Raw genomic sequence first — 23,048 nt, 5'->3', positions numbered from 1 at the left:
CCCCAGGGCTCGGCGGGGGCGGGAGTGTGTGTGAGCTGGGAACCTGTGGACCAACAGGGCTCTAGGGACTGGCATTTCTTTTCTCTGGCAGGGCCACCTCTTCCCCCAGCCTTGTGGAAAGAGTGAAGTGCGTCCAGGGAACAGAAATCTCAGCTGAGCCTGGAAAACACTCCATAAGGGAAGAATTTCCTGGTTGTTTCTCAATTCTTAGGCAATGCCCTAACCCCAAGGGGGCTGAGCCTAGAATAGATGCCAGAGGCCACCCCCAGACCGCCTTGCAGACTGGCCGGCAATGCCGCTCAGGTCCTGTCCGGGTCCCCACAGGCGGCTCCCAATTCCAAGGAGATGATGACTCAGGTGATCCCCACCCAGGGTGCTGCTGGGCAGCACGGGGAAGGCAGAAGGGTGCAGAGGCAAGAGCGAGCCGGAGGAGGTGGCAGGTGGTTCAGGATGGGGTCCGTGAGAGGACGTGAGGAGGGAGAGGGAGGCGCAGGAGACGGATGGGTGTCTGGGGCAGGGGAGTGGAGGGGAGCGCGCCAGGGAAGGAGGGAGGGAGCCAAGGGACCTCTGGAGAAAGCAGGGGGAGGGAAGGCGGGGCAGAGAGAGGAAATGAAAAGCCCGGGGCGAGCGCTATCGGGGCTAGATGAGTTCGGGAGCGAGGAGGGAGGGAAGTCTGGAGAAGCTGCCACTCGGAGCCAGACAGACCCAGGGAGCAAGACCCCGGAGAAGGAGCGAAGCGGGACAGAGGGGCTGAGAGAGTCGGCAGAGGTGCGGTGAGAAGGGGCTGGGAAAGCAGAGATGCAGAGGAGGGGATAGGTCGGAAGAGACAGGGAGGGAGGGAAGGCGAGGTGAAAGGAGTGGACCAGGGAGGGGACCGAGCCAGATCCAGAGCCAGAGTCAGAGAAGGAGAGAGCTAGGGGCTTGGCAAGTGAAGGACTAGACGGAGAGACAGAGGTAGCGAAGGAAAGAAACAGGAGGGAGAGGCGGGGAGAGAGCCTGGGGAGACACAGGGCAGAGAGAGAAATAGATGCCCCAGAAGTGCGGAGGGTAGCCCGGGACTCCGCTCAGCCTCCAGCTGCACCAAGGACCCCAGGGGAGTAGGGAGAGAGGTGCTGAGCATCACAGGGGTGGACCGTCTCCCCTTCCCTCGCCGCCTCCCACCCCTCACCTCCCCGGGGATCCCTCCAGCCCCTCTGTCCGGGAGGCAGCCGGAGGCCGGGGATGGCGGATTCATGCCGGAACCTCACGTATGTGCGGGACTCGGTGGGCCCGGCCACCAGCACCCTGATGTTCGTGGCGGGCGTGGTGGGCAATGGGCTGGCGCTGGGCATCTTGGGGGCGCGGCGGCGGTCGAGCCCCTCGGCCTTCGCTGTGCTGGTCACCGGGCTGGCGGTCACCGACCTGCTGGGCACGTGCTTCCTGAGCCCGGCCGTGTTCGCGGCCTACGCCCGCAACAGCTCGCTGCTGGGCCTGGCCCGGGGCCGCCCGGCTCTGTGCGACGCCTTCGCCTTCGCCATGACCTTCTTTGGCCTGGCCTCCACGCTCATCCTCTTCGCCATGGCCGTGGAGCGCTGTCTGGCACTCAGCCACCCCTACCTCTACGCTCAGCTGGACGGACCCCGCCGCGCCCGCCTGGCGCTGCCGGCCATCTACGCCTTCTGCACGATCTTCTGCTCGCTGCCCTTCCTGGGCCTGGGCCAACACCAGCAGTACTGCCCCGGCAGCTGGTGCTTCATCCGCATGCGCTCGGCCGAGCCGGGTGGCTGCGCCTTCTCGCTGGCCTACGCCAGCCTCGTGGCCCTGCTGGTGGCCGCCATCATCCTCTGTAACGGCTCCGTCACCCTCAGCCTCTGCCGCATGTACCGCCAGCAGAGGCGCCACCAGGGCTCGCTGGTTCCCGGCCCCCGGGCAGGCGAGGACGAGGTTGACCACCTGATTCTGCTGGCCCTCATGACGGGCATCATGGCCGTGTGTTCCTTGCCTCTTACGGTGAGTCCCTGGGCAGCTCCGGTGGGCGGTGGGGAGGAGGGCAGCGCCCAGTTCTAGCTGCCACTTTTGCGCCCATTTCACGGATGGGGAAACTGAGGCTCAAAGAGGTCAGAGACTTTGTCCACAGTCAGACAACTCCAAATTTACAGAGACGTTTCTCCCCACTTGCTTATGCTCCATTTGACTCCTCCTGACCCTTGTCTCCCCTCTTCCACATCCCTAGCCGCCCACCTCTCCACCAGTGCTACCCCCCCCACCAACCTTCCCCTACCCATGCAAGACTAATAAGATCCATCATTCAATACTGCACTCTGTCTAGTCTGTGCTCAGTGGTTTAGAAATCCCTTCTCTGATCATCTCAGGCCTGATCTTACGCATCTATTCCACAAGAATTTAGCAAGAAACATGATGACGTTTCTATCGGCATTTCTACAAAGGAGGGGTGATAATGTCTTTTCCCCACGGTCACACAGAGGCAGGGCTGCACCCTGGGCTCCTCTGATGCCAGGGTCTGATCTCCTAGCCACCCTGCTCCCCACTTCTCCAGCCCCACCCATGCAGGTGCCCTTGGGCTCTCCTGGCCTCACCCCTTCCCTGCAGGAACTCCTGCCCTGCCCCTCCCAGAGGGCAGCAGAGCTGATCCCGGTCCTGTGGCACCCAGTCCTCCTGACACTGTCTGGACCTCCGCTTCTCTTTCTGCAAAATCCAAGGGCTAGGGTTAGAGTTGACAGTCACCAAACCTTTGAGGGGGTGATGGAGGACTCAGAGATGGGACACACACACACAGCCCTGGGACCCAGCCTCACTGCCCCACCTCTTTCCCTCTAGAGCTTTGCTGACTGTCTCCTGGGGCTTTCTCTCCCTCTGCCCTGGATGCATTTCTTACTTAGTTCTCATCTTATTTCTTTCCCCTTCCAACAGTCCGCACCTCCCTCATTTCTGCCAGTGAGCAAGGGAAGGGAGAGGTCCAGAGGGGGTCCAGAATGGGGTGTGTGTTAAGGGGTGGGGCAGAGGAGTCCTGGGGTGCTTCTTGATCGCTCTCTGCTTGCCCTCAGATCCGCGGCTTCACCCAGGCCATCACCCCAGACAGCAGTGAGATGGGAGACCTCCTGGCCTTCCGTTTCAATGCCTTCAACCCCATTCTGGATCCCTGGGTCTTTATCCTCTTCCGAAAGTCCGTCTTCCAGCGGCTGAAGCTCTGGTTCTGTTGCCTGTACTCGAGGCCTGCCCAAGGCGACTCTCGGACGTCCCTCTCTCGGTCCGCCTCGGGGAGGAAGGACTCAAGCGCCCCCCCGGCTCTTGAGGGGAAAAAGGGGAACTGGGTGCCTTTGTCAGCCTGGGGCGAGGGGCAGGGGGCACCCTTACCGGCTGCACAGCTACCTACCAGCACCATGGGAACACCCTCCAAAGCGGGGTCCGAGGCAGCCTGCTCCCTCTGCTGACATCTGTCCGGTGAGCTCCCGCCCTGTCTTCCGGCCGCAGCTGCCAGAAATTCAGGGACATGAAGGATGGCTGCGGGCGGATCAGCCCGGAGATGGTTCCCGGAGCCCTGCCCGCCGGAACATGGACCCTCTGGATTCAGGGGATGGTCAGCTGCTATTTCTCCTTTCTCTGGGTGGCCACGAGGGCTGTGGGAGGAGGGAGATGGCGAGAGGAATTACCCTGGAACATGAAAAGAACAGTTGTCTCAAAATATCCGGCGGCCTGGCCGGCCTGGTCTGGCCGTCACTTGCCCATCCATCTCACTGTCTAAATATTTAGAAGGCAGAAATGTTCCCAGCAGCTTCTGTGTGCTCAGGTCTGCTCTGGTTAGGGTTCTGCCTCTGATCTTCCTTCCTTCAGGGTGCTCCTGATGCCCACCCCAAGGCCCCAGCAGACAGCCCTGAGCTCGGCTCTGCGGGGTGTGGGGGGAGCCCAAGAGCCACCCTCTCTCTGCCTCATGAAAGCCTGGGATTTCCTGACAAGTTCCCTGTCTCCCTTTCCTTCCCGATTCCCCGTTGGACTTGGGAGGCCTGGTCCACCCCCCACCCCACCAGGGGAGAAGGGGCGACTGTTGCCTTGGGAGTGACACCACTGGACGGTTGCTTGGAAAAAACAGCATGGCTTGGTGAGTTGCAAGAAGTGGATGGCGGGTGGCAGGAGAAGCTGGAGAATGAAGGGGTGGGAGCTACAGAACCCAGGGACGGCCCAAGGACTCAGACCTAAGTCCTGTACCGATCCCTGGATAAACAGCTGCCCTCCCAGCCGCCCCTGCAGAGCCTGACCACACCCCCTGTGTCCTTGGAACCCTCGCAAAAATGTCATTCATCCATCCATTCATTCAACAAATAGTGGGCCCTGAATCTACCAGGTGCTGGGGACACAAACCGGTCTCAGCCCCACCTGGGACTCCTCTAGGGTGATTTCCAGCCTTCAATTCCCCTTCTAATAGCCGGGGCTTTTCCAGCCATCCACCCCTCTCTCCTCATTAGCCATCCCCTGCCTTTAGGCACCGAACTCAAGGGTTTTCCAGGAGTGAGCATGAAAGGAAGTGGTGCTTGGGGTGGTGGGAGGAGGTGAATGGGAAAGCCCCCAGACTCTCCCCAGCCCTGGTTCCACTTTCTCACTTGCTTCAGGGTTAAAGCAATCATTTTGCCCCTGGGCGGGGTGAGAGTGGGGGTGGGTGGAGGAATAGATGAGGCAAGAGCTTCCTATAAAGACAGCGGCTAAAGTGAGTCCTCCACCTCGTGAGTTGCACCCTCCTCTCTCCAGCCTGCTATTATTAGAGCCACTCTACATAGGCTGGAATCAAGGTCCAGAGAAGGCAATCACCAGCCCTCGTCACAGAGCGAGGAGAAAGCACAGCCTGCAGGTGGAGCTGGTTTGGGTTTTTTTGGCTGTGTTGTGCAGCTTGTGGGATCTTAGTTCCCCATTCAAACCCGGGGCTCTTTGCAGTGGAAGCGTGGAGTCCTAACCACTGGACCGCCGGGAATTCCCTGGTTTATCCTTTTATTTCCTTAATCCAGACTGGGTTAGTGAGTTTGCCTTGGTTTCCTTTTTTGTAGAATGGTGATCATAATCTAGTACTTAATTTACAGGGCTGTGCTGAGGATTAAATGATTCAGTGTAATCATTAAAAAAGCAATTTAGCGTAAGATTTGGAGTAAAGCCCACAGTGTGTTTTACTGTTACTGCTGCTATTGCCCTGGCTATTGGTGTTTGTTGTCTTTGGCATCTGAGCACATGTGGCTTGAAAACAAAACTTTTCTCCATTGTTCTGACATTGTTACACATCCCCACCCCCCAGGTCACTTTGTTTCATTTGAAGGAGTGCCTGTGAGAATTAAAAATAAATCAAGATGACTGCTTAATGGGTAGGGGGTTTCCTTTTGGGGGAATGAAAATATCCTGGAACTAGAGAGTGATGGTGGTTGTACAATGTCGTCAATGTACTAAATGTCACTGAATTGTACATTTTGAGATGGTTAAAATGGTACATTTTGTGTTATGGGTATTTTACCACAATTTGAAAAAAAAAAAAAAACAACCCATGTAATACTGGAAAAAAATTGAGGAAGTTTAGAAACTTTTATAGCAGTCTTGCCAGAGTCATACTGTATCGCTTGAATTTAATAATAAACATGTTGTTGACTTGTACCAAAACAAACCAGAAAAAGGGTCAAGCAACATCAGATGGGGGTCTGGCCTTGGTTACCAAATCTGCCTCAACAGGAACCAACTCAAGGGACCTGGTGTGAAGGGGTTGTGTCTCAGGCAGGAGTCAAGTGCACACCCCCCAGCCCCACCAGCTGCCTATCCAGGTAATATTCCCTGGGATGGGGGTGTGCGCCTCCTCTCCGGGCCTTCATTCTGGCCCCTCAGAGCTCGCTGAATGGCAGCACAGGGCTGGGCTTTTGAACCCCCAGCACCCCAATGTGGGTGCCACTATCAGTCCTCTTTTTTGGATGTGGATTAAGGGAAGGAGAGGATTGAGTGTTGAAGCTGGTTTTCTGCTGACTTTTACCCACCAGGCCTAACAGCTCAGGACTCTGCCCCCTCCTCTGCATCCCACTGTGGATGTCTAAGCTGTCCGCCAGAGGCCCCAACTCCCGCCCCATCTGCTCCGATCTGGAAGCTCCTCTTGGGGCTGGTTCCTGACTGCTGGGGTAGCGTCTCCGCTGTCGGCCACAGTCCTGTCTGGAGCTCCTGTCTGAGTGGCCCCTCCCCTGCCTGCCAAACTCCAAGGGCTCCCACTGCCTGGAGGCCAAGGGCCAAACTCCCACGCTCTCTGCTTAGCCACGGCAGAAAATCAAGATTTCCCCAAAGAGCACAGGACCTTTCAGGCCTCAACCTCTTTACTCATTGGGCTCACCCTTCCTGTAAGAGTGTTTCCCTTCTCCATTCGTCAAGAACACCCTTGCCTGTCAAGGTCCCACTGAGGCTCCTCCTCATCCTTGGAGACGTCATCACTTCCTCTCAGGGGCTCTAGGCACTTCTGGGGCTCTATGGTGGCCTTCACTGCAGACTGTAGCACAGACATCTGTTCATTCATTCAGCAGGCTTTGATTGAGGGCTTACTGTGTGTCAGGTTTTGTCCCTGTGACGTTGGGGACACGGTGATGACAGATAGCCTTGGCCCTGCTCTCCTGGAGCTCACCATCCAGAGTGGGCAGGGCTGGGGGATTGGGGCCAGGGAAAGTGGAGTCTAGGGAAAAGATCAGGGAGGGCTGCATGGAGGAGGAGATGGCTTAGCCAGGATGGATCTGAGGATTGTAAGAAAGTGAGCCATGTAAAGAGCAGAGCTTCTGTTGTGCTTAGGGTTCCAACTCTGGTTTCTAATGCCTCCTTTCTTTCATCTCTCATTCATTCGTCAATTCAACATGCATTCCCTCGAGCCTGCTCTGGGCTCAAGGCGGCTCTGTGCCGTCAGGGAGATAGCAGTGACTGACATTGCCTTGGGCTTACCTTGCTCACCATCCAGTGGGAGTGACGATTTTTCTTCCCCCCTGCAGCATGTGGGATCTTAGGTCTCTGACCAGGGATCAAACCTGTGCCCCATGCCAGTGGAAGTGCAGAATTCTAACCACTGGACCGCCGGGCAGTTCTCAGGGGGTGACAATTTAATAATCACAGAAATATGTATTGTAATAAGCAGTAAAAATACAACTTTATAAGCTGTGAAATGGACCGAGAACAGAGTGCAAGGGAGGTGCCAGCTCTGGTCTGGAGTTGAGGTCAAGAACTGAGAGACTAGGAACAAGTATGTCTCTCAAGGAGACTTTATGCACTTTTAACTTCATTTCTTTATTCATTTCTGATTTTGGAGCACAGATGGGACTCTAGCATGCACGCCCATATACGCCCTGGCGGGTCCTCGGGAGTTGCCACTTTCTGGCCCCTCTGTAGTCACTGCCCCACCTGGTGGCCGCAGTGGGAATGACACTGAGAAGTGGTCCCACAGCCACTCCCACCCGCAAGTGAGGGGAGCCTGGGGTTTCTCTCCTGTGGGCCCCGGTTGGGCACCTCCACATGTGTCCCCCTGCCTAGTCACTTTCTCAGTGACAGGCTTTGAGCTGGCCCAGCAGATCCATGAGCCTCAGTTAGAGATGACTTCCAGGACCAGCATCAGCCTATGCGTGCTCCTCCGCGTCTGCCCGTGTCCATTAGCAGTGCAGAGTGCCATCTCTGTGCCTGTGGTTAATAAAGAATGGGAAGGGGAAGTCATGCCTTTTTAATAATGCAGGTTGTATGGGAGTAAAAGTCTTTCAAAAACTAGAGCCCAAGGGGGGAAATAATCGACAGGCAGTAGAGAAGTGCAGGCAACGTGCTGCGGTGGTTAAAAGTGTGGTCGCTTGGGATGTGAATAACCCGGGGTTCAAGTCCCAGTGCAGCCACTTCCAAGAAGAGCGCTGTGAGAGGCTTTACTGCCCAGGCCTCTGTTCCTTTCCTGTCAGCTTTATTTTTTTCATGCCAGTTTCCTGACCAGGGATCAAACCTGGGTGCGCCCCTCCCCACCTCCCCCCAACCCCTGCAGTAAAGGCGCAGAATCTCAACCACTGGACTGCCAGGGAAGCCCCTCCTGTCAGCTCTTGATAACTTACGCTCATATGCCCAGTGGGGAGGATACATGTCATAAAAGGGAAAAAATTTTTATTAGGACTCAGCCTGGCCTGAGTGAGACATAAATGAGATGATGTCTAGAAAGTGGCACTCCCCTCTGAGATGGATGTTTTTATGTTCCTCCTTTGAGAGATGATGACTGTTTCCCATTTTGTAGATGGGTAAACTGAGGCTCAGAGAAGTGAAGTCACTGCTCCAAGGTTATGAAGCAGGCAGCATCAGAAGTAAGAACTGAGGTTTAGTGAGTAGACACTTCCGTGAGTGGTCACACTGTGCTGGAGGCCAATTCTATGTCATCAAGACCTGTCTTCTGAACTATAAGACCAGAGTTTTCCACAGGTATCCTGGCTGCTAAGAAGGCAGCTCTCATCCCAGATTCCACTGTTTTGAGCCCAGCCTCAGCCTAGCCTTCCCCTTATCTCTGGCCTGTTAGTCACTCAGTCGTGTCTGGCCCTTTGCCACCCCATGGACTGTAGCCCACCCAGCCCCTCTGTCCATGGAATTCTCTGGGCAAGAATCCTGGAGTGGGCTGCCATTTCCTTCTTCAGGGGATCTTCCTGACCCAGGGGTCAAACCTGAGTCTCCTGCATTGAAAACAGGTTCTTTACCATCTGAGCCACCAGGGGAAGCCCTCTGGCCTACCTGAAGTCATTTTTTAAGAGATTTAGTATGTTTGGCTTTGCTCGGCCTTTGTTGCCGCGTGTGGGCTTCCTCTCATTGCTGAGATCTGCTGCTCTCTGGGTGCGGCACTTGGGGTCTCAATGCAGTGCCCTGCTGGTGGAGCACAGGCTCAGTGGCTGTGGTGCATGAGCTTAGTTACCCTGGGGGCACGTGGGATCTCCCTGACCAGGATCCAACATCGGCGAACTCTTAACCCCTGGACTACCAGGGAAACCACGCCCCCCCACCCCCAGATCCTTTTTTAAAAAAAAATGACCATTTACTCTGAAGCCACAGGAAAGCCCGAGTTTGGGCCTCACCAAGCTTCTCCATCCCTCCAAGGCCAGGTGAAGGTGAATAGGTGGCTCTTTACTCCACTGAGCTGTTTCTGCTCACCTCCTGCCTGGTCCCTGTGGTCAAAGACAGCTGCTCAGATGTTAGACTGTGTCTATTGACCGTTCACTCCTGCCCAAGAGGGAATCAGATGGGTTTTGTAGCTGGGGACTGGGTCTCCCCACCTAAGATTTTTTTTTGATATGGACAATTTTTAAAGTCTTTGACTTTGTTACAATACTACTTTGTTGAAGGATAATTGCTTTACAGAATTTTGTTTTCTGTTGAACCTCAACAGGAGCTTATTTTTATTGTTTTGTTTTTTGGCACTATGTGGGATCTTAGCTCTCCCTGAATTGGAAGACAAGGTCTCAACCACTGGCCAGCCAGGGAAGTCCCATGTCTTCTTCTCCATAGCTCTGCCTTCCTTGGGGAAGTTGAGGAGCTTTCTAGGATTTACAGTCGTTCTGAGCTTTAGTCCTTTGTCTCTAGGGACTGACTGAAGCTGTGACCTCAGGAACACACCCCTTTTCTCACCACTGTGTTCAGTTCAGTTCAGACTCAGCACTTAGCCTGCCGATGGGCACTGGTCACCTCTTAGCCAGAAGGCCCTGTCAAGAATCCTGACCTGGCCTGGGCCCTGTCTGACCTGGTCTGCCTCTCTCCTTGGATGAGGCCCTTCCTCCTCCTGCACAGCAGGTGACCATCCTTTCAGCTTGCCACTGGTCTGCCCCCAAAGCAGGACGCTCCTGTAACGCAATGGACCTGCCTCAGGCCTTCTCAGGCCTCATCACGCGGTCCTGTGTGTGACTGACAGGTGGCCCTACTAAGGCGGGGTTGGTCTTGCACACCCATGTAGGCGCCGAGCACTCGAAGCTGACAGGCTGGGACTTCCCTTGTGGCTAAGACTCCACACTCCCAGTGTGAGGAGCTCAGGTTTGATTCTTGGTCAGGGAGCCAGATCCCACAGCAGACAGACTCTTTTGGGGCAGGGTTTCAGGCCTGTGCAGGGAGCAGGCTCAGAAACCAAGAGGGGAGGAGCAGTCAGGTAGTCACTGTATTTTATTGGAAAACATTGATATATATTTTTCTTCACAGCTTGAACACAAATATTGCCCGGTTTGGAAAAAAAAAAAAAACCAAAACACTCCGAAAACATCCACAGCTTCACGCCTACCTGCCCTTACCCTCAGCTCTTGGCTGGGTCTCCCGCTATGTCCCACCCCCCCTTCCCTGGAGGCTGGGTGCCACAGGGTGGACGAGAAGATTCTCAAAGCTGGGCAGGTCCCAGGAAAAGCCACTTGATCGACCTGAGGGGTGGGGTGGGATGGGGGTGGGGGGCAGATGAAATGAACGGAAAAAAAAAAGAAAAAAAAAAATCCAGGAAACCGAACTGCCCACGTTGACTTACTTGTCCCAGAGGCAAAAGTCAGAAGCCAGGTTGCGGATCATGCTCTCCGCTGGGGAGTGGGGGGGCAGGCAGGTGGGCGCACAGACAGCAGGCGGGGCTGGGGAGCCGCCGAGCCACCACGGGGAAGCGGGCGGGGCCGGCGGGCCGGCAGGGCTCTTTATTGCAGGTTATGTTCTCTTGAGCGCTTGGTGGGGCACATCCTCCCAATCCCCACTCCTCAGCTAGCCCGGCATGGTTTCAGACAGAAATTAAGTTTTAAGGGGTCTAAAGAAAAAGCGGAAGGATGAGTAGCATGTGACAAAGCGGCCAATCCACGTGCGTTCCCTTGAGGGGACCGGGACGCGGGTGGGCATGGGATGTTAGCACCAGGACAGCTTGAGATCGCTTGGGGAACATGGGATGGGGGCAGCGTGCAGGGGCACCAGGGGAGCGGGCCCCCCTCGCCCCGCCTCAGGGAGCCAGTCAGATGGTTCACAAGAGCAGCCAATGGCATCTGAGTGCTGCCCAGCCTGGCCGGCCTCCTCATGTGCTAAGAGCATGCCAGCTGCTAAGCCTCCCTCGCCCCCTGGCCTCCTCCTGGGCCACATTCAGGCAACACCGCAGCTCCGGGCCCTCCCCACCGCCCTCAGCCCTTCTGGAACGCCACGCTGGGCACTCCTGCCCCGACAGGCTCTGGGATGGGCACAGGGTATTACAGGCTGGTTGCATGCAACAGCAAAAGGCGTGCCTCTCGTGCCCAGCCCTTCTAAGGGCCTCGGCCCCTCCCCAGCAGGTCCCGGGACAGCGCCGGCGTCCACCTCGGCACCCCAAAATAAGATGACCAACGAACAGAAACAAACCAAAACGGACGAGAGCCACCCGGGCTGGAGGAGGAGGGCAAAGGCCCCCTGAAGGGGACTGGGGGGCTCATCTTATGAATGCATCAGGCCTTGGAAGATGTGAATGGAAGGCGGGGGAGGCTGAAGGAAGAGATGGCGGGGGCCTGGAAGGAGACTCGGGAGGAAGAGAAAGAGCAATCATGCAGCTTGGGACAAATCTTTTGTAGCTTTATCAGATTCTCAGTCCATCAACTGGTGTTTGCTAAAACCGGGATAGGCAGGGAGTGTTGAAGAGAGTGCGCGCGCGGGGAGAGAGAGATCGAGAGAACGGGCATCACCAGCTGCCCGGGGGCCTTCACTTTGCAGTCATCATCTGTACAAACTCTGTGGAGAGAAAGACATGGAGGTCAGCAGAGAGTGGGCTCCCCCAGCCCCTGCAGGCAGGCAGACGGGGCCGGTAGCTCACCTTCGTAATTGACCTGGCCATCCCCGTCGATGTCGGCCTCCCTGATCATTTCGTCCACCTCCTCGTCGGTCAGCTTCTCGCCCAGGTTCGTCATGACGTGGCGCAGCTCTGCGGCACTGATGTACCCATTGCCGTCCTGTGTGTTGGGGGACAGACAAAGGCTCTGAGCGGGAGGCGTTCGTCTGCCCAGCGCTTTGTTGGGGGGCAGTGGGAGAGAGACCCCAGCATATCGTCCTGTGTGTCAGGAGACAGACAAAGGCTCCGAGCCAGAGGCATCCGTTTGCCTGGCTCTCTCCTGGCGGGCAGTGGGAGACAGACCCCAGCACGGGGCCTGTCAGTCACCTCCCTTGGCACAGGCGGGGGCTTCCTGTGGTGGCAGAGCAAGCTGGCAATGGGGCTGGCACTGGAACCTGGCCTCCCGAAGTGGTGACTCCGGTTAGGCTGGGTGTCCTGAGAGCCCACCTGTCCTGCTCTCTGCCGGAATGCCAGAATCCCCCGGGAAAAGGCCTGCTCACCTTGTCAAAGACACGGAAGGCCTCTCGGATCTCCTCCTCGCTGTCCGTGTCCTTCATCTTTCTGGCCATCATGGTCAGGAACTCGGGGAAGTCAATGGTCCCGTTCCCTGCGAGGTGGGGGAGGGAGGGAGATGCTCTGGGCCTGGGCCCGAGGAGACGACCCCAGGGCCCTGGCGGAGGAGACGCTGGCCATCCATCCCGCAGGGTGGCTCCCCGGGGGCGCTGGGAGGGGGCTGCCCTCCTGCCCTGGGTGCGGGCTCACCATCTGCATCCACCTCGTTGATCATGTCCTGCAGCTCGGCCTCAGTGGGGTTCTGCCCCAGGGACCTCATCACTGTCCCCAGCTCCTTGGTGGTGATGGTGCCATCTCCGTCTTTGTCAAAGAGGGAGAAGGCCTCCTTGAACTCTGTGGAAGGAGCACAGCAAACCAGAGGTGAGGCCACGGGAAGGCCTGAGTCAGGCCCGCCTCAAGAAACAGGAGATCCAGTGCCAGCTCAAGCCTCTCGCCTCTGTACCACGGACAGGCCCCTTCTTCTCTCCATCACCCCTCACTGAGCACCTGCTCGGTGACGGGCAAAGCTGCCTGCACTGAAGACATGGGGGGAAAATGGGCTGACGGCGGCGTTAGAGCCTCTACATTTCTTTTTGGTCCCTGGCTTCAGTCTCTCCCTCGAGTGATGAAATGGACCAGTGTCCTGGAAGGGAAGAGAGCCAAGGTCAGCGGGCCAGGAGAGGAAGGGCAGGAGAGCCTGCAGGACGGCACTGGGCGCCATGGCATCCCGCCCGATGGGGACTACCAGCCCGGCTCTTGTTTCCAGAGGAGCTGCGTGGGGCAGAGTGTGGGGGCGGCCGACAGCGGAGCATGGCTGATGGACTGTGTGGGGTAGGCGGGGTGGGGGGTGTGGAAGGAGAGGGGACGGCTGCCAAACCAGGCGGCCGAGGAGCTGGGGGTGCTGAGTGGGAAGGCCGCAGCTGGGCCCGCATCAGGAGCGGGAGAAGCACGTGGCTCCTGCCCTCCCACTGGGCCCATTTTGGCACCTGGTGCTCCCTGCCCCCAAACCCTCAGGGAACAGATGCCTGGCAGCCTATTCCCAGAGGGTGTGGGCTGGGGTGAGGCGGCGGACAGTTCGCTAATGGGGACGGGGGTGGGAGGTGGCGTGGAGCGTGTGTTGGTGTCAAGCGAGGGCAGAGCTGGGGCTGTGTGTGGCCGGCATGGGAGCCATATGCAGAGCCGAGAGGCTTTGCCTGCGCCGAGCCTCTGGGCCCTGGAGACCCCGAGTCTCCTGGGGGATGCTGGCGCCTCCCTGTGCCGAGGCATTGTTGTTCTCAGGGGTCATGCGGGCCCCCTGCACTCAGGATCACTGAACAACAACGCAGTTCTCTGGTTCTCCTTGGTGGGTCTCCGTAGCCACCCACCTGGGGCCAAAGTTCAGAAGCTGAAAATGTGGGGAGGGGGGAAGGGAGGGGAAGAAAGAAGAGAAGGCAAGTCTGCTCTTGCCGCCCCCACTTCAGAAGCGGGGCTTTCTATGCTTGTCACACACAGCCTGTTGACCCTGACAGTAAGGCCAGGGTCCAGGGGCTACTCTGTGCTGGCCTATGGCTGTGGGACTTAACTGGGAGCTGGTCCCTGTCCTTTAGAGTAGTTCACAGTCTGGGGGGGCGGGGGAGACAGGACACAGAAACCTTCTCAGCACACAGTACTTCCTGTAGCTGTGGGTTACTGGGCTTTAGGGGAGTCTACAAAAATGAATTACACAGGACTCAAGGACTTCTTTAAGCTTACTGGAAGATACGTGATGGTTCCCTTGTTCATTTAGTTATTTAGTCAACAAAAATGTACACAGCAGCCATTGTTGCAGGCACTACAGGAACAGCAGGGACCAACACACAGAAAAGCGCCCCAGTAAGGAACTCGCCTAGTGACAGGCAGATGCAGCCAGCAGACGTCAGAGATTAATTTCAGACGGTGAGAAAGGCTATTAAGGAAACAGGGAGTAGAGGAAGGCTGTTTATTTGAGATGGGACCAGGGAAGGCCTTTCCAAGATGACATTTGGATCAAGACCCAAAGAAGGAGAAGGAGCTGCCTGGTGCAAAGAGCCGGGGGAAGGCACTTCCAGCCCAGGAAGAAGCAACTGCAAGCATGCATGAAGGGGAGTGCAGAGGTGGGCGTGACGAGCCCTCTCCTGGGTGGCTCCTGAAGTGGGCCAGGAGCCCCGCAGAGGAGTTCACCTTCTGGGCCTAACTGGCAGGAGCCAGGACAGATGGCCAGGCTCACCCCGCAGCCACCGATTAAAAGGCCCGGTGACCCCTGGCAGGGAGGGGAGCACAGCCCTGCCACCTGATGAGGGCCTGGCTCAGGACTGTGGGGTCTGGTGTCACTGGTATGCTCTCATACACGTGAGTGAGCTTCTCTGTCAGATGCTCCTCCTGGCTGGAGCAAGACTCGATGCAGAGGCATTCATGCGGCAGGGTGGGGGCAGGAAGGGGGAACGGGGGAGGGAGGGAGGGAAGCAAGCTCACCTGCGATCTGCTCCTCGGTCAGCTGGTCAGCCTGGAAAAGCAGGAAGGAGAAAGTTAGTCACAGGTTGGCACATCTCTCCTTGCTCAGCCCGGCCCCCGCTGGTGCAGCCAGCTCCACATGGCAGTCCATGTACCTGGGCAAGGGCAGTCATGCCAGAGCCAGGACTGGGATCATCCAGTCTGGCGACTCAGGAGGCTGGAGACCCAGGACCTGACGACACTGCCGACCCCAGGGGTCTCCAACCAGAGTCAGGGCTCTGGAGCCAGCCCCAGCCCAGCTGCACCTGCACTGGCTCACGTCTCGGTGCCGTCACGGCCGCTGGGCGCCCCAGAGGCTGAGTGAAGGGAGCAGTTGCCCTGGAAGCCTAATCAAGCAGCTCTTCTAGAAGGCTCCAAACTGAAGCAGGCCAGGCCCAGGGTAGATAGCCGGCTCTTTCCTAGTTTCTATGTCACCAATGTGGAAGCACCCGGCCAAGCACTGCGGATCCAACTGGCAACAATTCTCCCAACTGGTGTCTGTGGAGTGCCTGAAAGAACCCCGGGCAGGCAGGGGGCAGCCCCTGCTCTCTTCGGCACGGGGCACCATTCACTCCACTGCTCCTTTGGGGCAGGAAGGGTGAGTGTCAGGAGGGGACTGCAGCAGGCATGGCGCTGGTGGCAGAGGCTGGAGGACTCAAGTCCCCTCCCCCTGCTGCGCTGCAGTTTTTAACCCTTGCTGGCCCTGGCCACTCTGGGGACTGGCCAGTAGGTCGGGCAGCCCTTGCTGCATGCTGGGCTTGGGGGCAGGGCAGAGGAGAAGCAGAGGCCAGCCTGTCCTGAACCAGCCCGGCAAAGGGATCCTCTGGGGGAGGAGCCACACGGGGACTGGGGAGCTGAATCCCAACGTTTAGCTTTAGGCAGTAAAAGAGGAATTTTCCTTGGGGTCCGTGAATGCTGCCAGAAGGCATGGCTCGCCCTTGGACCGCTGCCCCCTTCCTCATTTCCTCTTACAACTAGGTGAAGGGGCTCCACATCTACAGCAGGCTTCCGCTCTGCGTCCGAGAGCCCCTCAGACTGAGGCGTGCCACTGTGGGCACTAGTGTTATTCTGCACAGAGGTTCTAGAACTTCCTTGGGAATCTAGCAAGAACCCCACACCCCCTTCTGCCCCATCCCAAATGTGAAGACCAATCACATTAGGACAAGTCCGACATACCCTTTTTCTTTTTTTCTTTTTAACATAAAGGAAGAAGGACTTGAGGCTGAGCCCCAAACAGGTAGAACAGGAGGGGAAATCAGGGGGATGATTACAGAAGGGAAATGGCTAAGGGAGGGGGAAGCAGGAAGGTAGAGAAGGAAACACACCATACATGTACATTCTGGAAAAGTCCAAAGTCTAAAGGGAAGGTTAGGAGGCCAAATGGAGATGCTTCTGCCTCGCTTTCAAAAGAGACCCAGGGCGGCCAGGCTCCTGCACGCCAGCCTGGCAGCCCCAGGCCCACAAGCCCTTTACTCCTCTGCTTCCCTTGGCTTCTATGGGCAAAGAAGCCTGAGCCGATCGCCTAGGTCCTGACACCCGAGGAAGCTGCTGGGGGAAACTGAGAAGACAGGATGGGCTTCTGTTGCCAAGGCCAGGCAGTGCCAGGGGCGCGGAGGAGGGCTGGGCGAGGGCTGCCCTCCCCCAGCTTTCATCCTTTCCCCTAGCCTACGCGGTTAGGGCTACCCAACCAGGGCCCTTCGCATCCCTGCCACACCTGGGCAGCACCCGCAGGGGCTGGGGCAGGTCGTGGAATGCCTGAGTGGTGCCTAAGGCTGGTGTCTACCGCTCCCTGCCGCCAGGCTGCAACGCGCAGAGGAGGCTCTGCCACTGTTCCAGGCTTGCTGCAAATAGGCGTGGCTCTGCCTGCAGGGCCGTCACACTCCCTCCCTCCCTCTTAGAAGACCCTCTCCCCTGCTGGGGAAGGAAAGGGCCCAGCTCCCAGTTAGAGATCTCAAAGCAAGGCTGCTACCCAGAAAACTGATCACTGCCGGGGATCCTTTCCTTCTCAGGGCTTTTTCCCTTTCCAGATCTGCAGATTTTCAGCTTTCACCAAAAACTACCTGCAAAATAACCCAGCTGGTCCCCTGCTTCCCCATCCCTTTAGGATACAGCAAGAGGCTGGACAAGAAAAAAAAAAAAAATCCTGGGGTGGGGGAGGGAAGAAGGTATTATTTCTCCGCCTTGCCCCAGCCCCTAGCCAGTGCCAGAGAGCAGTGTTAGATGAGATCAGAAACCAAGGCCAGGGCCCCTCACCCGGGCCAAGGAAGAGCCACAGGGCTCAGGCCAAAGTCCAAAGCCAGTGAACAGTGACTCGTCCCACCCATACTTTGCTGATTACAAAGGGAAAGAGAAACTAGTGGGGCAAAAGCTCAGGTCTTATTTGGCAGGTGGGGACCTCCTGGCGCCTGTCAATGATTCAGTGCCCCTTTAGCAAGGCTCTGCTCGGGGAAAATGGGGTAGCGGCGAGAGGAGCCATCAGGCCTGTGTCAGCAAGTATGAGATCTGATACACAGCAGCGGCTGCCTGCTCTCCCCAGCCTTGCCAGGGAGGATGGCTGCACACGGTTCCGAGGCTGAGCCTGGGGGGGCTGGGGGACTGTGGGTGGCAGGGACCAGGAAAGAACTAGTCTGCTGGTTTTCTCTCAAAGCCCAAGCTGTGGGAATTAACAGAAGCACTCAGGGAGGGCCCCAAAAGAAACAAGTGGCCGTGGGGCTGATGAAGGGGTCCCTCCGGAGGTCCTCTCTGCAGCCCCCACTCCGAGGCCACAAGAACAGGCGTGCGATTGTCACCGACGCCACACTGTACCGCACTGTCACTTGGCACAAGTGAGGAGATGCAGAGCGGTGCGTGGAGCTGGAGACCAAGATAAAACCAGCATTCCTGTGTGGAAAAAACAGCTCTCTGGGTCTGAAAGGGGCAGCGAGCAGGTGAGATTCAAGGCTTTAAAAGCTGGCTCATTTGATGCATCCCAAACTTTGCTCCTCCCCACCCCCATTACATGCGGCTTCAGTGCGCAATAGAGGCCCCAACAACTCCGCCCACCTGCTCCCACTGCCCGGTGTCTCCTGCCCAGCCCCATTCTTCCTGGGAAAGGGACCCTTGAGCCACTCCCTCCGGCCTCTGCAGCCCACTCCCCATCCAGACTGAACAGTCTTTGTCCTGGCTTTGCCCTGGAAACTTCTAGGGAGCTACCCACCATATCCACCTCTAACCCTAGGCCCCCCTCGGCTGCCATGCATTTTCTTTAACATGTCCCCGGATCGCCTTGCATCTCACCTCCCACCACAGAAGCCGAAGTTCTCTCCCACCCCTCACTTTGAAAACCCACCTCCTCATGAACCCAAACACAACGCCCCCCTTCCCCCCAAAAAACCCCAATCTCCCTTCCTAGTTCAATAGTCTTAACCCAATAGGAACCTCAGAACCTTCTCTGGCTGCTCCTGTCCCCCAACCACTGACAAGATTGGCACCCCTTTTTGACCCCTTCCCCGACCCCATCCTTTTCAGTCCCCATAGGCTTCCAGGGCATCTTCAAAAGGCTTCCAGAGCATCTTCTAACCTTGGCTGCCACCCACCCCAGGCTCTTCCTTCCAGAGCATGCACCTCACCCTCCTCCTCCTTCCTCTGCAATGTCGGTCTTTGGAGAACCCCCTTTTCTCCCCTCAAGGGTCTGATCTGCAGAAGCGACCCTCCTCCCTGCCTCCCGGGAGGGCTCCCCCTCCACCCAGGCCCAGCTAACCACCACCCCCTCTCAGGGAGTTCCCCAGCAGCCCGGCTTCCCTCCGATTCCCCTTCCTTGCTACCTATTAGGACCCAAAAGCCTTTATCAGGGCACAAATCACCTCCTTCCCTAGCCAACGGCTCTTACCTCGGCCCCCTGGAATCCAAACACCCCACCTTAGTGACCAAACGCCCCATCCTGGGTCCAAGAGTCCAGATGCTCCATCTTCGGCTCAAATGCCCCCTTGGAGGGCTCAAGTGCCCTTTCTTGGGTCTAGACACCCCATCTGGTGCTAAGTGTCGCTTCTGGAAGCCCCCAATTCCCTTTGGGGAGCCAAACGCCCCACTGTGGGTTCAAATGCCCCCGATCAAGGGGAAGAGAAGGGTCCAGAGGCGCTCTCCGGGACCCAAACGCTCCCCCCCAATTCTGAGTCCGCTCGTGCTCTTGGGGGTCCTGCTCCGCCGTGCCCGCCTCAGTGCCCCCAACCTCGGCGGCCCTCAGTCTCACTCACCATGGCGAGAGCCGGGTGTCCGGAGCGCGGGTGTCAAGGTTCCTCCGGCGGCGGCAGCAGCTGCAGCAGCTCGAGCTCCGCCGCGCGTCTGCGCCTCCACACTCACTGCCTGCAGCGCGCGCGCCGCCGCCGCCGCCCGCCGCCCGCCCCAACGGTCCCTCAACGGCCGCCGCGCGCGCCCCGCCTCGCCCGGCCCCGCCCCGTCCGGTCCGCGCGCCGCCGCACTGCGGCTCCCACGGATCCCTCCGCGCCTCTCTCCGGACTGTCGGGCCCGCGGCTCTCTCACTCCCCACAGGGTTGGGTTTATGGCCGGCCGCGCGCGCGCGCGCACCCGCCGCGGGACTACTTTCCGTCGCCATGCGCCCCGCCCCCTGTGCCCACTCTACTTTCCTCCTCGGCGGAGGGGCACCTCTCGGCTGGCGCGTGACGCGTCCCTGTGTGAGACGCGCCGCTATTGGGTCCGGGCCGCGGCGGAAATAAGAGCGCGGTGCCGATTGGTCCGGCCTTCCCTGCAATGCGTCAAACTGGGGCGAGCCACTGCCTGGTGGTGGTGGGTAGCCTGAAATGTGTGACTGTGTGGGGCCGTGAGGCGTAACGAGGCGAAGGGGGAAATTGTGTGACTGTTAGAGAAGCAAATACATCGTCTTCGTGGTCAGGGAGTGGTAAAAATGGTGGCGGAAGGTGCAGAAGTACTTTCTTAGTTCTCCCCTCTGACAGATGGAAGATGGTGCAACCCAAAATGCTGGTCTGGAAGCCCCGCCCCCAATTGGGCCCTCGGGGTGGCGGGGTCTTCAAGGTTCAGCTTTTAGCCTGAAAGTTCCGCTCATCGCCCGTCGGGGCAGGTGTCTGCACCATGAGACACACTCCACAGGTGTGCGAAGCCCCTGTCCTCGCTTCACTTCACTTATAATCGGTTCAGGGTCTGTTAAACGGGCTGTTCCAAGACAGCCCTGGGAACAAGGTATTAATTCAGTCATTCATTCAATAAGCCTCAGTGGGGTGCCTGCTGTAATTCAGGGACCTGTGCTTGGCTGGGCGAGGGAGACCAAACTTCTCAACCATTGTCCTGCTGTCTTGCAGACCACCTGAGTCTTGCACTCCTTGTTCCAGGGTTCCAACCACGGAAGAAGAGTGGGAAAGTTAGCTGAGACTATTTACTGGCGCTCAGAAACGGCAACATCCCCCCCCGCCCCCCAACTTTTCTTGTTTTGAATTAGGGCTATATTTGCGTCTGTGCCCTGCCCCCTCTCGGTGATTGGCTGACAAGTGTCAAATGAGTCAAGCTGGACCAATCTTTATGTTACACCTGGAACAGGATGTAGGCTGAGCCAATGAGAGGCCTTCCATGGGTTTTTGGATCTAGACTTTTGGGGGCAGGAAGTCTTTTCCTTTTGTGTGGTGAGGGAGTGAAGAAATAGATCTGGACCTATCTATGACCTTTTGGAAGGAAAGTTATGACCAACCAAGATAGCATATTGAAAAGCAGAGACATTACTTTGCCAACAAAGGTCCATCTAGTCAAGGCTATGGTTTTTCCAGTGGTCATGTATGGATGTGAGAGTTGGACTGTGAAGAGAGCTGAGCGCTGAAGAATTGATGCTTTGGAACTGTGGTGTTGCAGAAGACTCTTGAGAGTCCCTTGGACTGCAAGGAGATCCAACCAGTCCATCCTAAAAGAGATCAGTCCTGGGTGTTCATTGGAAGGACTGATGCTAAAGCTGAAACTCCAATCCTTTGGCCACCTCATGCGAAGAGTTGGCTCATTGGAAAAGACTCTGATGCTGGGAGGGATTGGGGGCAGGAGGAGAAGGGGACAACAGAGGATGAGATGGCTGGATGGCATCAGGGACTCAATAGACATGAGTTTGAGTGAACTCCGGGAGTTGGTGATGGACAGGGAGGCCTGATGTGCTGTGATTCATGGGGTCTCAAAGAGTGGGACACAACTGAGTGACTGAACTGAGCTGAACTGATGACCTTTTTCACACCCCAGAGGAGAGAATAAAACTGATTCCAGAGAAAAGCAATGAAGAGGTGGAGTGAGAGAGTCCTGTTGCCATTCCCGTCCCTGATTCCAGCTTGAGGCCAGCTGCACACTATCGTGCCAGGCTTTTGATTATATGAGCTATTAAAATGTCCCATTTATCCCAAGCTGGTTTGAGTTGAGTTTCTGTTACTTATGACAAAAGAATTTGTGATGGATGTGACCCAGGCTAAACTCTGTCTTGATCATCAGCATTGGCCCTGAAACAGAGAGGGCCAAGGACCCAGTCATCATTTGCTGAACAACTAAGCAAAGGAAGTCACACATATGCTCTCTCTCCCTGTTTCTCCTTTCCATGTCTTTGAGTCTCAGTTTCTACCAGGAAGACCTTAATTTCTGAATTACTTAGGCCTATGAAATGATAGATATACTACTATCAGCACATATGAAGACATACTGTGTTCCAGGCACCATTTCACCTGCTTTGACTGCGTTAGTTCATTTAATTCTTACAACCTCCCTATGAGTTTGTTACTTTCACTTTCCACCTTTTGAAACTGTTTTATTGCCACTGGAATTAGATGAGATCAGAGAGGTATAAAGCCTTGACCAAGAACAGAGAAGTAAAGTAGCTTGCCTAGGGTCACACAGTAGGAGGCAGAGTCAGGATTTTAACCCCAGCAGTTTGACTGAAAACCCCACACTCTTAACCACATTATACCACAGGTGGGAGAGATCCTACTTTTTTTCCAGAATCCACTTTCTCTGTTTTCCAGACTAATAGAATTTTAGCTGGGCACATTGCCATCCTAAGTAAAAATGACATTTCCTAACCATCCTTGCAGTTATGAGTCCTCATTTGACGGAATTCTGGCCCAAAAGGATGTGAACAGAAGTGATACATGAAACTTCTGGGCATACCCTTAAAGGGGGAGGACATACCTTCCCTCTTCTTGCCTGCTGGTAGGGCAGCCATCAGACCAATGGTGACCACACTCACCTGGGACTTTGATGATTTTCCTGAGGAGAGCCCACTTTTCCTTCCCCAGGGCCAAACTTGTATTTGAGAGGGAAATAAACTTTTATATTGCTTACGCCACTGGTATTTTGGATCACTTGGTTATAACATATACATGTCCTCTCTTTGGTTACTGCCCTTGTTTTTGTGAAAGCCGACTCTTGTGCCTAATTTAGTGAGAGGTCATGGGGTTCGGGTGTTAACCAGTCAGCATGTCCTACTTTCATAACTGACTGCTTCAGAGCCAATTGTATGACTTTCTCTCTCTCTTTTTTTGTATTTTTTGCATGTGTGACATAATTACACTCAATAAAATGCCGCAGATCTCAAGTATTCCGTTGAATTGTGTACACCCATGTAACCACCACCCAAGACAAGTTATAGAACACTTCCATCACCCCAGAAGATAGATCCCTGTGGCTCTTTCCAGTCAATTCCTGTTCCCCTCAAGCAACTATTGTTCTGGCTTCTGTCATTGGAGATTAGTTCTGCCTGTTCTGGAATTTTGTAGAAATGGAATCCATGTAGCATACATTTTTCTGGTCTTGGCTTCTGTCACTCAATGTAATATTTTTAAGCAAAAGTTGCATGGAACATCAGTTCAGTCAGTTCAGTCACTCAGTCGTGTCCGACTCTTTGAGACCCCATGAACTGCAGCACGCCAGGCCTCCCTGTCCATCACCAACTCCCGGAGTTCACTCAAACTCACATCCATCGAGTTGGTGATACCATCCAGCCATTTCATCCTCTGTTGTCCCCTTCTCCTCCTGCCCCCAATCCCTCCCAGCATCAGAGTCTTTTCCAATGAGTCAACTCTTCGCATGAGGTGGCCAAAGGATTGGAGTTTCAGCTTTAGCATCAGTCCTTCCAATGAACACCCAGGACTGATCTCTTTTAGGATGGACTGGTTGGATCTCTTTGCAGTCCAAGGGACTCTCAAGAGTCTTCTGCAACACCACAGTTCAAAAGCATCAATTCTTCAGC

General features: G+C 56.2%; 2 protein-coding genes across 5 annotated transcripts; one reads left to right on the top strand and one right to left on the bottom strand.

Moving 5' to 3' along the window:
* Positions 1 to 641: 641 nt before the first annotated feature.
* PTGIR (prostaglandin I2 receptor) lies at positions 642 to 10,498 on the top strand. Of its 4 annotated transcripts, XR_009596226.1 has the most exons (4): positions 642 to 1,989; positions 3,045 to 3,577; positions 4,026 to 4,096; positions 5,701 to 10,498. XR_009596226.1 is itself a non-coding variant. In XM_027978518.3 (2 exons), the coding sequence occupies exons 1-2, from the start codon at positions 1,222 to 1,224 to the stop codon at positions 3,429 to 3,431; spliced, it is 1,155 nt and encodes a 384-aa protein (XP_027834319.2). In that variant the 5' UTR covers positions 642 to 1,221; the 3' UTR covers positions 3,432 to 5,519. The 4 variants fall into 4 exon arrangements, 1 of the variants encoding a protein (XP_027834319.2); XR_009596225.1 differs by having other exon boundaries at positions 3,045 to 4,096; XR_003591584.3 differs by lacking the exon at positions 5,701 to 10,498 and having other exon boundaries at positions 4,026 to 5,519.
* On the bottom strand, positions 10,126 to 19,169 carry CALM3 (calmodulin 3). The gene is made up of 6 exons (XM_004015329.5): positions 19,063 to 19,169; positions 14,813 to 14,843; positions 12,554 to 12,697; positions 12,292 to 12,398; positions 11,777 to 11,912; positions 10,126 to 11,694 (listed from the first exon to the last, which is right to left on the bottom strand). Exons 1-6 carry the CDS (start codon positions 19,063 to 19,065, stop codon positions 11,666 to 11,668), a joined length of 450 nt encoding a protein of 149 aa, XP_004015378.1. The 5' UTR covers positions 19,066 to 19,169; the 3' UTR covers positions 10,126 to 11,665.
* Between the last annotated feature and the right edge of the window lie 3,879 nt (positions 19,170 to 23,048).

Source organism: Ovis aries, chromosome 14 (genome assembly GCF_016772045.2).
Source record: "Ovis aries strain OAR_USU_Benz2616 breed Rambouillet chromosome 14, ARS-UI_Ramb_v3.0, whole genome shotgun sequence".
NCBI lineage: Eukaryota > Metazoa > Chordata > Mammalia > Artiodactyla > Bovidae > Ovis > Ovis aries.
This window is presented reverse-complemented; position numbering and strand designations above follow the sequence as displayed.